Source organism: Thermobia domestica, chromosome 7 (genome assembly GCF_964235325.1).
Source record: "Thermobia domestica chromosome 7, izTheDome1.hap1.1, whole genome shotgun sequence".
In the NCBI taxonomy this organism is placed as follows: Eukaryota; Metazoa; Arthropoda; class Insecta; order Zygentoma; family Lepismatidae; genus Thermobia; species Thermobia domestica.
In genome coordinates, this window is record NC_137460.1 from 152,682,003 (window position 1) to 152,699,944 (window position 17,942).

At 32.6% G+C, this 17,942-nt stretch overlaps 1 protein-coding gene across 14 annotated transcripts in view; it reads right to left on the minus strand.

Annotated features, from left to right (window-relative positions):
• DIP2 (disco-interacting protein 2) overlaps window positions 1–17,942 on the minus strand; it is a 298,258-nt gene that overhangs the window by 52,082 nt on the left and 228,234 nt on the right. For 13 of the 14 annotated variants that reach the window (XM_081765446.1, XM_081765436.1, XM_081765439.1 and 10 more), the window contains 8 exons: window positions 14,450–14,624; window positions 12,276–12,388; window positions 8,573–8,689; window positions 6,426–6,631; window positions 5,017–5,140; window positions 3,661–3,863; window positions 2,418–2,645; window positions 542–803 (listed from right to left, as the gene is read on the minus strand). In XM_081765446.1, the coding sequence (XP_081621572.1) occupies window positions 542–803; window positions 2,418–2,645; window positions 3,661–3,863; window positions 5,017–5,140; window positions 6,426–6,631; window positions 8,573–8,689; window positions 12,276–12,388; window positions 14,450–14,624 (1,428 nt within the window). The remainder of the gene's footprint in view (window positions 1–541; window positions 804–2,417; window positions 2,646–3,660; window positions 3,864–5,016; window positions 5,141–6,425; window positions 6,632–8,572; window positions 8,690–12,275; window positions 12,389–14,449; window positions 14,625–17,942) is intronic. The other variant, XM_081765435.1, reaches the window with a different exon arrangement.

The following is a 17,942-nucleotide window of genomic DNA, read 5'->3' on the forward strand; positions in this document are numbered from 1 at the left end:
AAGATCTATCTCATCGCCCTTCAATATTTTCTTCTCGCCATCGTAGAAATAGACATATTAGATTTCCTTTCAACAGGGAGGAAAAGATCGCCAACGTTACGACTACATTACAATCACTTACCAACTGTTATGGAAACAAGAACTATATGAGAATGAAAACAAATCGGCTGAGATAAAAGTCCGGAAGCGAACGGAGTGCAAACGATGCAAACTGCAATGTCAGGAGCGTCCTGACACTGAAATGGACGGAATAATAGTGCGAAGGATTAAAAAAAGTTAGTGAGAAATATTTAAACTATTAGGCAGAGGGGAAAGTTAATATTACTTGTTTTAATGGGATGGCGAGAATATGGAAAAATGTTACCTACATGTAACCATTTAACGATAGTTAAAAAAAAACCTCTCAAATTATATATTTGTAAAACTGTTTATATCTCTTTGTAAACAACGGAATATCTCTCATATAATTACGAAATTAATGCTAGTTCTAACTGCTTTTGCCGACTGCTAGATATTTTGCTACGGGTATTATTTTACTCACCTCTATATTTTGTTATCATTTGCATCCACGACGCAGGATTCACTTTCATTAAAGCATATGGAATGAATACAACGTGCATGCCATTTAATACACTGGTTAACACACTGTGCCACAGTCCCACTTCTCGCTTAAAGTCCAACACACAAACCATGTTTTCACCTTCCGTATAATTACACGCCATCGTTAATGTGCGACAATGTGCTAGCATGGCTGCCCTACTAACTGTCACTCCCATCACAGATCCGTCTTTATCCGTCGTATACTAGAAAAGTAATTAAAAGACAATTTTCATTAGTATAATCTGAAATATTACAATACTAAGTCTCATTCTATGAATATGAAGAACAAAAACTAAATACTATCTCCACATCGAATCTTACTTGCACGTTGAAATATCATTTTCGTTTTACAATATATTATTCTGCATTTTACCATATTTCTACCATTACTGTCGTTAACTGTATTCTGAGGTTTCAAATTGTACGATTTTAAATTATTTCTAACTTTAAAAAATCAATAGTATCGTTTCTCAAATATTTTTCAACTGAAGACCGATTTTATTAGTCTGAATGTTCTATCATCCACAATACTTTTGTTTCCTTCTAAAGCAAGTTTATTATTTAAAAAAAATGTTTTGAACATATTAATACCAGCATATTTATATTTTTAAAGTAGTACTAATTAAAATCTCTTAATTTTATTGTAGTATTAACAGAAGAAAATACATATTACTTTCTTTTAGTAACTGAAGGCTAGGATATTTTATGTAGTAATATATTTTACAATGTGTCAGTTTTGGAAGAGGAAATCAAAAGACACTTTCAAATATGTAATTTCTAAACTATGTTTAAGATTTTCAACTATAATATGTAATCAAAATACAATTTCTTTCTGTCTTTTTTTTGGACTAATGCAGGGTGCAAAATTCCATAGTTAGACACACACACCAATCCAAAAATGTTGGTCGCCGGTACCTCTCACGCACAAATTATAATAGCCCCCCCCCCTTCCCCTCGGCCTTTGGTTTGGCAAAGGAAGAGATTACATCAAGGCATAACATTTTAAAACCAGACATTAGGTTTAGGATAATCAATTTTGAATTGGACAATTCACATACATTCATATAATGTTGAGTTGTGCGAATTACAACGTTGTGAAAACTTCACCTTCCATGTCCGTTGTGAAGACTTTACATTTCTTGTATTCTCTCATTCAGTGACAATTATTTCCGTGCGAAACAGAAACTGCGCAGCCCTGTGAGTTTAGGCAGAAACCATTCCAATTGAACACGAGTCGCCAGCTCTAAATTTCTAGTCGCCAATGGCGACCTGGCGACCGGAAACGTTGTGCCCTGGACTAATGTTTAATCTTTGTGGTTCACGGACCACAGTTTGAGAAATGTTGTCTACAGTTTGAGAAATGTTGTCTACAGTTTAACTGAGGATGACCCTCTTATCCTCAGTTCTTATTTCCATGCTGTAATGTTTATCGTGAAGAGGTCAAATACCTTCTAAACGCAGATTCTTAACTTTTAATATTGTTAACATACAGAAGTAGACATTAGGTAAAAATAGTTGAAATACTCTTCATGTATATGATACTTAATATGTTTTTGAAGAAACACAGTAAAACTTACACAAAATATATTACACAAACAACTTGAACCTCATCTAATTATCTTCAAGTACAGAAGAAATATAGACAACAAACAAAAGTGAAATCAGTTGTTAAGCTTGTCATTGTGTTTTTCTCAGTTAACGGAAATATAAGTTCAGCTTAACAATATACTTCACGGAGCCGTAAAGACACGCTCTGTAACAAAACAAACTAGTTATCAAAAGCATCAAATTCACCCTACTCGATTTGATGGTCTTACCTCTATGTAAGCCGGTGTGTCATCTGTTAACCTTGGTGGAGGTAGCCAGTCTTTTGGAGCTTTTGCTAAGTGTTCTGTCACAAACCATTGTAGCTTTGGCCATCCCTTAAACGCAACTACTTCCCCTGTAGCTGTCTTAGGTAAGCCTTTCAAGCACGCTTCTGACGTGAGAGCGACTTGAATTCCACAGCTGCCAAGAAGAAATCCAATCTGTTGCGATCCCGCATCCTGTTCAAAAATAAAACGTAAGCTTATTGTATCCATACAACTGTTCTGGTTGTTAAATACTAAAACAGCGAGAAACTAGAATAGGAATCAAACAGTATTACAATGAGGATAGTTTATTTGTACTAACCAAAGTCGAAATATGCTGAAATTATTTGAAAGCAACAAGAATCAACATACTTTACTTCACTAAATTATCAAACTTGTGTGTACTGTGGATTCGAAACTCTGACAGGTATATTTACTGACAAAAATGCATATAGTATGCATTTTTTTAAAACCATAATCTTTATCTAAAGAACAAAATAGCTTAATAAATCGTTCCGAATTTTCCTTCACGTCAATATTTAGCAATTCTTAGCAATCATTTTTCGTATTTATGTATTTCTAGTACAGATGTATCTTGTATTGATTTATAGGTGTCTAAAACTTGAATAAGTATTAATAATAATGATGTTTATAACAGAAACAGAACGTGTGGTATATGTATTCTTATTCACTATTTTCTCCCTGCTTTGTTCCCGAAAATTCCGGTTTTAAACTAATTTTATATATCACTATAACGAAGAGAAAAATATGAACACCGTCAACACTTCCCAATTTTGTAAAAAACATAAAACTATGTGCTGCATAAACTTCGTTCAGCCAGCTCGTCTTGAATAAGAATAGGAAAAAATAGCCCTTATTGACACTGTGCTTTGTCATACGCTTAAGTTGTTTAAAATTGTCTATATTATAACCCGAACAGAGAACGTGGAAGGGAATTGCCCAACATAAATGACTGTGAAGAAGATTTGGAGAGACCTTCATCCCAAAGTGGATTGACAATGATTATATGAACGTGACAAAATTGTCAATTTTGGGTTCGCTGATACTCACCACCACCCCCTTACTATCACGGTGAATTATCAGATTTTTATTTTGGAAGTACTAGGTTTAGATGTTTTCTTATTTCCAATTTCCGATGTGGTTTAACTGTTATTATACAAACTAGTCTGTATAATTCAGATGAACTTACCCTTCTAGTTAATGGCACTTCTATAGGTACAGGTACAATGCCTGCTTGAAGACAACCGTAGAACGCACACATGAAGTTGATAGGATCGTTATTTGGGTAAACGAGAGCTATACGATCACCAGGTTTAAGACTACTATCACCTTTGTTGAAAGACTTATTAAGCAATGTGTAAGCGATTTTCTGCGATCGACTCAGCAGTTTTCCTGAAAAGGAGAAAACAGACACACACATTATTTGAGAAAATGTAAATCCCTATGAATTACATGCCAAGTAACTTCAAATCTATATGAAAAGTTCAGAAATTATATTTCAATTTAAAATGTTTAAGGTTCCAAATTCCGAAATAAGTAAAGTTTCATTTTCGGTTTCAAAGCATATATTGAAGACACGAATTAGAAACACTTCTAGGTATGTAGTACATAGTAAGTGAAAACTATTCATATTCCTTGTTTACTATTTTAGTTTTGTATGTGAAATACTCTATTGTTCCGAATATCCAAAATATGACGAAGCTCCTAGAACAGGAACTTCTTTTCATGAAAATTATTTTTTGTTAGTAAGATCTCACTTACTACTTTTAATCAACCCGGACCACGCGCGCAGAAAGTGTATGTATTAAACATGTGCTCTCCATGAAAGGACATTAACATTTCTTGAAATTGTACATTGAATTTTCACATATGATCCCCAAGAAAGACTTGATTTAATCGCACATTATTTTAAGCTACGTATCCTGTAAAGCTTGTTTATTTATTATTTATTAAGTACTCTGCCTTTTGACAGGTTCTGCCTTTTGACAGGTCTTGGGACTAATGATTTTTTAAAAACCTTTTAAAAAATGTTTTGGGCCTGGAAATGTTTCTCCCACGTTTCTTGATATTCAGCTCCCTCTTTTAATTCCCAATATTTTCTTCTATTTTTCAAATCATTGGTCAATTGAGTTGTTATTCTTCCTATTCCTTGCTTTCCTTCCATTTTTCCTTCTATGGCGATGTGACGAAGATAATTTCTTCGCAAGATGTGTCCAAATCCGATTGGCCTTCCTATGAAGGATGCTACCTAAAAGTGTCTTCTTCTCTCCTATACATTCTAAAACATCTTCGTTTGTTACTTTCTCTCTGTCCATTTTATCTTCTCCATCTTCCTCCAATTTGTTACTATTACAAATTCTCTGCATTAGACTACGAGATTGGTTCAATTACTTAAAGTCGAACTCTAGCAAGGAAATTATAAGATACTATTTTCAAATATTTAATTCGAAATATCAACACAAAATGTTTCACTTTTCCTCTAATTTCAACATTCTATTTACGTATAGTACATATTTAAAAAGAAAGTGGTTCACTAGTAACTTACCGTACGTAAGAGTAATACTAAGTTTGCCATTTGGATCCAACACAGTTGCCACCGGAGCTTTATAAGTAGCTGATCCGTATCTTTGAATAGCTGTCTCGAGATTTCTTGGTAAACCTGACGCTACCTACAAAATGACACACAATAACATTAGTAAATATAAATCAATTATTATGCATTACACAATTTTGAAGATAAGAAACCCACTTCCTTCTAAATTTAACTAACACTTGGCAATTAGATTGCAAAATTAATTAATATTCAATTACAATTCTTCTCTGCTTGTTGCATTTCTTATATACATCGTTCTTTTACCATTAATATATCTACATTCTCAGACGTAAAACCAATAGTAAAATAATCACACTTTTTCCTATCAATAACAGTGGAACAGCAGAAAGAGAGAGAGTAACAGAGAATGAGAATTTCTTCGATACAAAACGGGGATATAAAAAATGAAGGTATTATAAAAACCTACTATATCAAGCAACAAAATATAAAAAAGACTAACTCACTATCTTTGTTACTTATCTGTATATTGTATGCCCTGTAGACTAAATGAGACGGGAAATATGCAAATGAATAGTAATGAGGTCAGATTTGATAAGTGGTTGGTTGGTTAGAGTTTACCGTGTCTGGGTCCCCCGAGATGGTAAATGGTAGACAAGGGGGAGACAAGGAACCGGGAAAAATATGACGTTCATTGAATTATTATTACCTAAAATTGATGCTATAACCCTTTTAACCGTCCGAAAATAAACAGTTCAATGCAATATTACTTCAGAAAGTAAGTAATTAGTACTATTAAACTAGTTCTAAAGCCTGTATACTTACAAGATAGCCTACATTTCCTTCCCATCTCCAAGCAACTTAAAATTATTCAGTAATCTACAATTTTACATTATATTTCTTTAGTTTAAATATTTAATGCGCAATCAAGTGTTATTATAAATAGTGTTACTGTAACTGATCAATATACGCAGAAGTCCAGTAATAGACTTCTATAAGTACACGGATAGAACAATTTATATGTAATACAATGCACAACAATTCAAGCAATGTGAAATTTTTAAGACTGAAAATGTTACTACGTTATCAACGACTGAAAATAAAATCAACAAATACGAAAAAAAGCTGAATTCTGTTGTCCCAATGTTATAATTGTAACGTTCGAATGCTGAAGCTGTAATTTGCAAATCATAAATTAAAGTTCCTTTGTTCCCCCTAAATAATAATTTAATATGGATCATGTGCGCATAATACTGCGTAGAAATTTGTCATAAAAAGCATATCCAAAACATTAAATTTTTAATTAAGTTCACAAAATTACGTTACATCCCACTTTAATCGCATTATATTAGTTTGGAATTCGGATTTCCAGTCCTGGCATATTACTGTAAAATAAAACTTACCACTAACTGTTCTCCAATGGCTGGTGTCATAGAACTACCTTCAGGTTTAGGAGCATTAGGGTCTTTCGGATTTGCTGCAATTTCTAATTCTATATCGTCATCTTCATAAAACTCTGGCAAGGGTCTTCTTTTAGGACGTTTTAATGTATTTAATAATTGTTGGATTTTAGCTGATACTTTCCATCGCCCTGTTCCAGTTACGGTGCCTAGAAATAAGAGATTCTGTTCACTATACGAATAACAACTTCAAAAGTTTTAAATTTGCAGATAAATTTAATACAATTTCTTTTAGGGCCATTTTGTTATGAACAGAACTCGCGAGAATGTTTGGGCAGTCACCCTTTGTGGATCTGAAACCTGGACTACTCACTAGGAGCACTGAAAAATAATAATAATAATAAAAAGATGTGATGCTGGAAATGAACGAGGATGGTAAGTTCGACAGAAAGATAAACAATGAAAAAGTGTTACAGCTAGTGGTTGAAGGACGGTGTATTGTCCAAACGATGAAAACGACGAAGCTGAAATGGATCGGCAACCTGCTCTTCCATGCTGAGTTATATGATTCCATCGAAGTCCATATCAAAGAGAAAAAGCCGAAAGGTCCTTCCGAAACAAATCGACTGGGAAATTTGATCCAAGATACAGGCTACAAAAGATCTCACGTGATGAAACAAAAAGCCAGTGTCCAAGATACAGGGGCGACCCAGTCTAAGGACTGAATTACTGACGATGTTGATGAACAGAAAAAGAAAGAACATTTTCTACAAAATGTATTTAATATATATATATCGGATAATTATATACCTAGGTAATTAACCGATTGTTTTAGATTGTTTTTCATACTTTTGCAAGAAATTTTGTTAAAACTATGTAGGAATTCACTCAAACTACCTTCAAAATTTAAGTAAACAATGTTAGTCTATACTTTAATTATGTGATCTGATAGGCATGTTGAATGTTAGGTTCTATATTATATTATATTATATTATATTATTATTATTAGACAACAATCTTTGTTTTTCTATCAGTACAAATAACTCAACTCTTTCTAAATTACTCGTAAAAAAAAATACCCCTTTCCTACTGCAATTTTCTCCGACGTTACGCTGACTCTTGAAATTAGTATGTGAAAAGCCAGTAACAGAAATCTCCTGGACTTGATACTAGGACCCCAATTTTACAAAATTTAATACTGTATTTTAATCTTTTATTATTTTGAAAACTATACAAAAATGAAGAGAGAGAGAGAGAAAAAAAAAAAACAAAGGAAGAAAGTACATAAGTCACAACGGCTGGTCAATTACTACTACCTTTTGACTTATTCAGTATGGAGGCATCTTGACACGCAAGATATAATAATAGCTAAGATCAATTTCTCTTCTCCTCCTTCCTAACTATCATACCATGAATGTAATTATGGGGGTACACAACAAAATTAATCAAATAAATGCATACATCATACGTACAGTAACTTGAAAATAAAGTATGAATAAAAATTTATAGTATTCTTCTTTTACGAGTTATGAGAGTATCCACGAAATGTTATGGCAATGGCAATAGTACAAAATTGGAATAAAATTAACTGTGTAACCACTGAATTTGGGAGGGAAGAAAGTAACCAGATATAAGGACTACTGTTAATGGTACTGAAGAGAAAATTAGGAATTATATTTCTGGACTTTCGGCATCTATCGCCATTTTAGCCATCATGTATGAGGAAAGACATCTCTCGATGAGCACACTGCCCTGGGAAATAGGGAAGGAAGAAAGGAACGGAGAACAAAGAAAGCGGCATGGAACATTTGTAGTTGGTACTGTCCCGGCATTTGCTGCTGTTTTATCTGTGATATGGTATGATAGAAAGAAAAAGAAGGAAGGGAAGGAATTTCAATTGATGGACGATATTCAAGAGGATAATTCTTACATCGTAACGAAGAGATTAACGAGGATCGAAGTGATGAAACCTTAAAAATTTCCATCAAATGTTTCAGTGATGGCAAAATACTTGATGATGATGATGATAACATAATATTTTTAAAATAATGCCAAAATGCTGTAACACAGTATATCTATTAATTTTGTGTCTCCCATATCATAAAAATTTTGAAATTTCTAGGAAAGAAAACAATAGCTTAGATACTAACCCATATTATCTTCTGACGCAGAAGACTGTCTTGACTGATTATACCTATTTACTCTATCAGCAGCTGTCATTCTTCTGGATTGTGCTGTGTTGTGTGTGACATCGGGTGGCTGAGTGCCTAAAACAATAAGATAAAGGTCAGGTATAAATTATAATTAACTGATCATACGTTTGCTAAGCATGGCATATTAAACTACTATATAGTACGCCACATTCCACAAGGCATCTCAATCACATCTAAATTTATAATTTTTGTTTCACAGAATAGTTCAAATCAGTTTTTACATTTCCAAACTAAGCCATGTTTACTTCCAAATTATGCCATGTTTAAGTTTTACAGAACGGCAATGTCCGATCATCCGTCTGTAGACTGACATTAAAGCGAAAACGGTAAGAGATAGCGAGAAACGGTTTTCTGGAATCGATTCAACGTCCTAAGAATAAGTTCTGAATTAACTCTCTATTCAAATTGGAAGTGGCACAAATTAACCATTTTCTGTTTCAATATTGATCGTCATTGAGTAAAAACGATAATAGATAGAGGGAGTAGTTGTTTCTTGCAATCAATTCAGTATCTCAATAATAGAGTTAATCTTCTCCCTTATCTCTCTACGAAGACTGGAAGTGTTAAAAATTTACTGATACTTCCAGTTGCAATATTGATTTCCATAGAGCAAAAGTGGTATGAGGGAGCGAGTAATGGCTCAATTGTTTTTAGATATAGAACCAGGGCTCGAAGAATAGAGTTATCTCAGCTCTTATTATTCTACTGATACCGGAAGTAGTAAATCCTCGTGCAATTTCCGATTTCCATATTGATTCCTATATACTAATAATTGTAAAAGATAACGAGAATCTTGTTCTGATATGGATTCAGCGTCCAAAAGACAGGTTCCACCTCTGACCTTATCCCTCTACTAGAACTAGAACTTATAGATCTTTTACTTCCAGAATTTAGATATTATATTTCTGCGTTATTGGTATCTATGGCCATTTGCCTGGAGCTAACAAGAAAAACCCACAAAAAACCTCATTCAGGACGGGTGGCCTGAGAAGGTTGTTTCACCTTTCGGACCGAATATTGAATTTGCATAGTTTGGACGTCCACCGTAGTTTCGCAAAATGCAACGAAACACCCATTTTTCTTACTTGCAAACAGGGTTGGCAAAAACCATGGTTTTTATTGAAAAAAAAAAAAAAAAAAAAATTTTGTTTAAACCAGGTTTTTTTGGTTTAAACCAGGTTTATTTGGTTTAAATAATTTGCTCTATATATTCATATCATATATGGACAGAAATAAGTTTGTTTCGCCTTGATGTTATTATGCAACAGCCGGGTTATGCTGGAAGGGGTCACATAAGCTTAAAGCGGAATAAAAACTGCTTCTCGAATTACATCCGAGAGAAACTGTCCTCCATTTGAACTCGGAACCAGGACTAATTGCCGACTCACTCATGAAGGAATCCTGATAAAAATACGTTGTACTGATCTTTACATGCTTCTTAATATAACTGTCAAGAGTCATTTCAGAAGGACAAAAAGATAAACAGTTGCACAAGTGAAACCATTATACAGAATTACATATGAACAATTTCAAAGTACTACGGAGTACAACAGAACTAATTTAGTTCAAGTTAGTTAACAACGACTTTTATTGGTCCAAATTAAAGAAATACAACGACTTAATTTGCATATCAGTAAGAAAAGTGAATAAAGATACGAATTATTTGAGTCCACTTTGGCTCAGACTCATTTATACATAAATAGACACCAAAGATACTTCTCATTTCACTAAATGCCTCTCGTGGGGTCTGAATGACCCTCCCCCCCATACACACACAAAAAGTACGGTATTTCGATGTATTTTATCAATAGTAAACATTAAAACGAAACAATATTTAGAATTTTTCTTTGATTGCAATTACACAACAATAATAACAACTACAAAAAATCACAAAACAAACATTTATAAACTTATATAAAAAAATAATCTTTTGTAGTATAATCTTTTTGAGTAATGAATGGGGAATTTAGGTCTGAATATAATACGAATAATATACGGGAGTGAAACGTGATAACCCACAAATGTGTGTTCATCAAGATTTTACAAATACTTACGCTTTTACGAACATTTTTCGTTTTTTGGTTTAAACCAGGGTTTAAACCACCTTGGTTTAAACCAGCCAACCCTGCTTGCAAATATTATGGAATTAGTTAGGAAGTTTATATAATATTACAAAAGTGAATATATACATCCTATATACTCTTTCATCAATAGCTTCGGGGCCAGTACATCAATTTAAATTTGTTCTCCTTACTTACGTAGGGAGAGAGTAACAGTATATACACCACTGAAAAATATATTCCAATTAGTCAACTTGTTACGAAATTATTGACAGAAGATTACACAGAATGTATATATTCACCTTTGCAAGTTGGCCAAAAAGTTATTCATGAGGAAATAATAATAACAAATTATTATTATTATTTTCGATCCATACAAAGAACATCAAAATTCATAGTATTTATGTTTACTACACTACGAATTTCAAATATATTTAAGTACAGTACCCTCAGCGATATGAACAATAAATAATATAAAACTCAAATTCAAAATGCAACATACAGAAGTGTTATTATTTGCGACTACTCCCTTTTCCTACTAAATTCACTTTTTGCAATCATTTTTATTATACTGGGCAAAGATGACTAAAATAAAAATAAAATCTGACCTGTGTTAGCAGTTTCGGCAATATATCATTGCCTTCGTCACACCCATTATGTTGCATCTAGGGTAGCACCATAATCTGTCTGATGAAGGGAATGATATTACCAAAACTAAAAACCAATAATAGGTGTCTACTTTGGTTAGATTTTTATTTAAGTTACACAAGTTCCAAAACAAAAATGAGAGTTGATTCTGGTAAAAATGCTTCGAAAACCGACTAAAGTAACTTAACACTGAAAACATTATTTTTAATGAATCGTTGGTCGATACTATATTTAGACGAAGAGTGCATCTGAAATCCATTCTAATAAAAATGTGCTGTAACCAATTTTAAATGGTAAAGGCAGTGGTGAAACTTCAATTTTGGCCCCTATACACTCTTCCCGCAGCAATTATTCTCCCAGACGTATTTCCATTTTTTTCCCCAAGAAACTATACGGAACTATTTTCCCCTCTCTTCATTAGTTAAAATTCAAGAGAGTAAAAACTGATAGTAAAAACCAGAAAATAAACACCAGTGACTAATTTTCATATTGTTACAGCATCCCATTTTAAGACAAGAAAACTAAAAAAATAAATTTTTCTGTTTTTTCTTGGAATATATGTCAAAGATATCCTTGTCTTTTGATTTCCCACTCTCTCCCTGTCGCTGCATTGGTAAGACATACGGGTTCATAGTTCACCACTGAACGAAGGATAACACTCTTGTATGATCTCATTTGATACCTCACCAATATTGTAGAATTATGTGATTAAACATTAAGCTATTATCTTACTAATGTAATTAAAGAAAACAATGCTTTCCTGAACCCTCTTTCATTATGTGTAAATAGATAAAGTAATGGCATTATTTTGATGTTATGGCTTAAGTATCATGAGCAAAGACAACGCTGCCTGATGTTTCAGGAAATCAAAATACCGCTTGTCAATTTAAATTTTGAGTTAGAAAAGGTTTCTCTAAATACAATTTACTTACATGGCCTAAGATTCTGCATAACATCTGCCAATTCCGTAATTTCCTGCTTCATCCTCTTGTCTCGTGGATCATTTCCTTCCCAACCTGTCAAACCAGGTCCACCATTTGGTAACCTACGACATCGCATAAATAGGATGAATATATTGAATTGGATTTAAAACATTTATTCACACATTAAGAAAGAAATAAAGAAAGTAATATTTGGAAGTAATCTTCTCAACAACAGAATTGAGACATGAAAGTGTATAAATAATTTTTAACTCGTTGAAGTTTAAGGATTTTTATATATATACGGTTTTGTTGCAGACTGTATATTATGCTTTTTAAAATTTTTCTTTTCTTTTATTTATTATGTCTTTTATTGCACATTTGCCTACGTACTGCGTGAAACATCTGGACTTTTTACATTTTTGGCAATATACGCAAAATGAACATTAAAAGTAATACTATGATATCTATCCTAACTTGACTGTTTCCTTCACACAATTAAAATTAAATAATGAGGAATTGTTGAGGAAACATAATCACCTACAATGATCCTCCTCTGTTTGTTCGTGCCAATCACGTTAATAAATTAATGTTTCTATAAACCAACTTCTTAAATAGAATCAAAACTCCACCATCCTATTTTTAATTTTAATTTGTATATTGTAATTATATGACTCAATTAAAGATATTTTGCAATTACTAAAACTTAAGGTTGACTACGCACAAAGAAACTATAAAATATAGAAACCAGATTACTATATGACAAGGAACCAAATGACAAGGAACGAGAAAACATAAAACAGAAAGACGCGTAAATCTGGATGCAGGTTCACCACTATTGTTCAATATAAGTAGTAATGAAAAATATTAATAAGACAAATGGGAATTTGTTAAATAAAATAAAAGTTATAGACATTTTCTGGTTGATAGCAGAAGAGGAACTGAATTTAAAGGCTTACTAGCGGATCTGGGCAACGAATTCAAGACAAAAGCACATAAATAAAGAAGACTCCTGACAAATGTTCACATAAGAAACGATTTTTTTTTTTTACCGGCTGGGAAGAAAACTGAAGACATTTAAATATTTGTTAGCATATTATCCTTAGAAAAAAAGACGTGAAAAAGTGGTGTCAACTAGAGTAAAAGGACAAAGACAGCTTTCTATAAAAGGAGAGGACCATCACTTCTGAAAAATATTATTGATAGCGATAACGAAAGAAAGACTCAAACAGCTTAGTATTAAATAGCACCGTATGGATAAAAAAGAAAGACACCTCGAAAAAAAAAAAAAAAAGAAACACATAAGAAGATTAAAGGCATTTGTAATATACTGCTGAAGGTAAACGTTAAGCCGTATTACAAGAAGTCGATGCAATTTCGTTATGGCTGACAAAAGGAAGAATAGAATTATTGTCAAATTAATTTGCTACGTCGACTAGCACTGCTATTAGAAACAAAAGAAGAAGGAAGAAGTGGTAGTTGAAGCTATAGTAATATGAAACAAAATAAAAGCTATGTTACCTTATAATTGAATTGATCTTCAAGCATTATTCAATATATTTCAACTACTTTTTATTCTGTGGCCATCATCAAAGTTACAGACTCTTCTTGCAGGCAAGTGCGAATTTCCTACATCTTTAATTCGAAAGTTAAATTCTGTACCTGCAATTTCTACTCTAATTTTATGAGAAAACATTGAAAATACATGATACCTCTTCTACTTGAAGTGCTTGTCATTTTCGTGGGGTCAGTGGCACATTTTGAATAGTAGCGTTATTATATGTTTTCAGTGTTTTCTTATAAAATTAAGAGTATAAATTGTAGGTACAGAATTTAAAAATATAATGAAAGATGTAGGAAATTCCACTTACTTGAAAATAATAATATAACATTGATGATGGTCACAGGGTAACAGGTGGCTGAAATATATTGGGTCCTTTGATAATAACGGACATTATAAGGTAACAAATCTTTTACTTTATTTCATATTAATACAAGCTGCGTACTAATGAAATCTGTAATATTTTACAGAAACGCAGTATCTGGATGATACCACAAAAGAACAACCGTATGAAAATCAAAACACCCGAATCGTTTATCTGGCAACCTTCTACTAACGAGAGCGAGAGACTACACGGTAAAATTACTATAAATATATTTTTTGTACAATATTAAGAGCTACAGACCTGGTTTGCCTGTCCTGTCTTTGAATCCTTTGTTGCGGTGGTGTTTCTCGTGCAGAGCCAGTGCTGCTGGTGTCCGATTGCTGAAGAAGCTGTGGCGTCGTTCTTGCTCGTTCCCTCTCCGGCGTGCTCTGAACATCACCTTCGTTCACTACGCTATCTTCATCCGAACTTGAATCTACAATAGGATACAAATAGTGTTTTTATTGCGAAACTTTGCAAGCACTATAATCTATAACTAACATTATATATATTACAAATATCTGTAAATTAATAAACTGAACAAAGTTCTTGAAATTCGGACGTTCATTGTGGAAATAGAGCCTCCGTTGTATTCACAAATTCTTAAACGTACTTTTTTACTCGTAAAAATAATATTTATCATGATACTTTCGTAGTTTAAACTCATAAATGTTCTTTGTATCTAACATTTTTAGCCCATAAAAATCTAGGCCCTAGTTGTAACAATTACAAAAATTTCGCTGAAAAAATTATTCATCATCAATAACACGACAACGAAAATTTTCTGAAAATGTATTCATCTAAGAAGTTATTTCAACGTAATTACAGTAAATATAGGATGAGCAAAAAAGTAGGAAGATATCAATCAGTACATAGAATGAACAATAAATTGGTATCTGTACGGAGTGATTGATAAAAGCTGCTATATTCTGGGGTGTGAGAGTCATGGCTGCTGTGTTGAAGATCATCCTCAATCTGGTCAACATTCAAAAACGGAAACCATTTTAGAGACATTTTAAACAAAATTAAGATTTTGCCGGTTGTATTGTTATACGACCCTTACTCCTTTTGAAAATATTCATAATCCTATTTGAAATGATAAGAGCAGAACAAATATCTGTATATACTTTTATTTCAGAAAACAATTGACAAATTGATGGAATTGAGTATTGCACTATATACCCGTTGGCTTGTGTAATGATCATGAATTAAGGAGGCTAGTTTAAACCTTGATTATTTTTATAAAGAAGAAAGCCACGTGCTAAATCAACCTGATAAATTCATATAAAAAAAGTATGATCATATTTGTAATACCTATGTTTATACGATTAACAAATAAAACAGTCAAATAAGATACTTCTTCAAATTTTTATGTATTACACTATTACTGTTTATTCTTAAAAATTTAAACTCAAGAAAGTTATTTTTAAGATGTTGGTCATAATCACAGTATGTTTATCTATTTAATACTCGTTGACGAAAAATTTAAGATCATTCTACCATTTGATTGTAAAACAACATATCATCTTTGGTTTTTGCCTTACTCTGTACAGTATTTGAAATATAAATACAATTTAATAACCGAAGTACTAAAAGTGTACAAGTAACTATATTATGTAAGAATAATAGTGGATAATATTTTACTATGTATATTGGACTTCACATTATTAATTTATTGGGTTTATTTGATGATGCAACTTAACTCTATTTTTCTCATATCGTAACTTCTACAAAAAGAGATTTCTTCTTTGCAAATAAGTCATAGAGTGAACTACTAGATTTCATTATAGAAGCAATAAACTTACGTTATACCAGTATGAAGAACTCTTCCATTAAAGATTCTGTAAACACATATTAAACAGAAAATTCAATACGCCAAGATTTTTTTTTTTTTTTTTTAAGCTATTTCGACTTTCTGAACGCTCGACAGGAGTTTGAATAAATAGTTTTTAGAAACGGAAATCAATTGTAAGCTAAAGTTCTACGTCTGAATATTTCCTCTATATTCATATAATTCATGAATAGAAAATCCACTTTTAGAGATTCTGATGTCACAGTTACGAATTACTACGGAAATGATTCACTAGATGAGTCTTCTTTGTCTCAAACGTCATTTCCCTACAACGGTAAATAATTAAACAGGAAGAAAAATCGAGTATAAGTTACTCATTACAAGCAAGATATTACAATTGTTAAGATGTTTGGAGGTTTCAATTTTTAATACTCAAAATTTTATTAACAAAGATACACGGCACTTCACACTTAGAAGAAAATTATTATTATATAGTAGAGCTATATTTTATATTAAATAAATACCATATTAAATTATATATTAATATTAAATAAATACCAATATATTTACCTATTCTTCAGAAAAGCAGGCCCAAAGTGTAAGGAATACACTAAAAACTTTAAAAGTATGAATTGTACTGTACATTCTTTTCACGTCTCATGAAGATTTTCGCATCCCCGAGATATATAATGAACTTAAATACTTTTTCATCCTAAGCTTGTATGCTAAGTATCACCAATGTTGAAGCAGTTTCTGCAAATTATTCTGAAGCATTTTATTTGTTGTGTATTTTTTATATTGATTTATATACATATATATGACTCAAGGACGTCAAAGCTTGAAGTTAAAATTATTTCTTTGTAATATTGGTGATGAACGACTCATACTTTTCGTGTCATATTTCAAGAATTTCCTGAAAGGAGAACGGCGGGGGGGGGGGGGGGGATTTAAATTTACTTTTTCTTTTCCCTTCCAACTCTTCTCCACGCACACATACATACAAATAATCTGCTCCTCCTCGAGTTTGACTCACTTTCTGGCTCAGTAGCGCTGCTACTTGAGAGTCGCAGAGAGTAAAGACGTGAGCCAAGGGCAGTTTTATCAGGCGTATCAAGACAGGAATCCTAAGTTTTCTATCTGGCCGTCCATAAGATATAGAAATTATTCAATAGCACTAACACACATACGCACACTGAGAATATTAAGATCCTTAGCAGTAAACAGTTTTAAACAATGTCATATTTTAACATGGTCATGGCTAGGTTTAGCAAGGACAGTCCCGGGTTTACACAATATGCTTCTCCAGGAATTATCCGGGACTCCAAATGTCTAGGTTTATCTCCAAAACGTAAGTTAATATCATTCCTGCAATATTTAAAATAACTCCCGCGTTTACTAGTCATCGATACTCCAGTGATACAAATTATTTACTCTGTGTCACTCACTTTTGGTGAGTTTTGACCTACTATGTAATTAATTCTGATATTTGAGCAATAAGTGATTGCATAACTATGGTTTTATAGCATACAAATATGGATAATTCCGTATGCCTGTAAGATATAATTCGGGCATTATATCCACATGAAAAATCCAACTATTGCATTTAAATTGCGTCTGTTATTTATGGTCAGCTTCTGTTTTAACGAAATGTGAAAAGAGGCCTGAGAATCTTGAAAATAATTCGGGAGTCAGGGGTTAGACGCTTTACAGCGAATTCACAGAGGTGTTGAGAATTAAAATTTGAGATGATATCTTTCAATGTCTTTCATTTATGATCGGCCAACAACATAATATTTGAACACAAAAAGTACTAACTAATTATTGTACTTTTAGATACTGCAGATCTACGTATTTGTTTCTACGACTTCAGGTCGGATGTTTTAGCATGAAACATAAATTAGAACTGTGTTGATACATCTAATCTGAAACCATGTGCAATAAGAGAGAAAATAGATGAACACT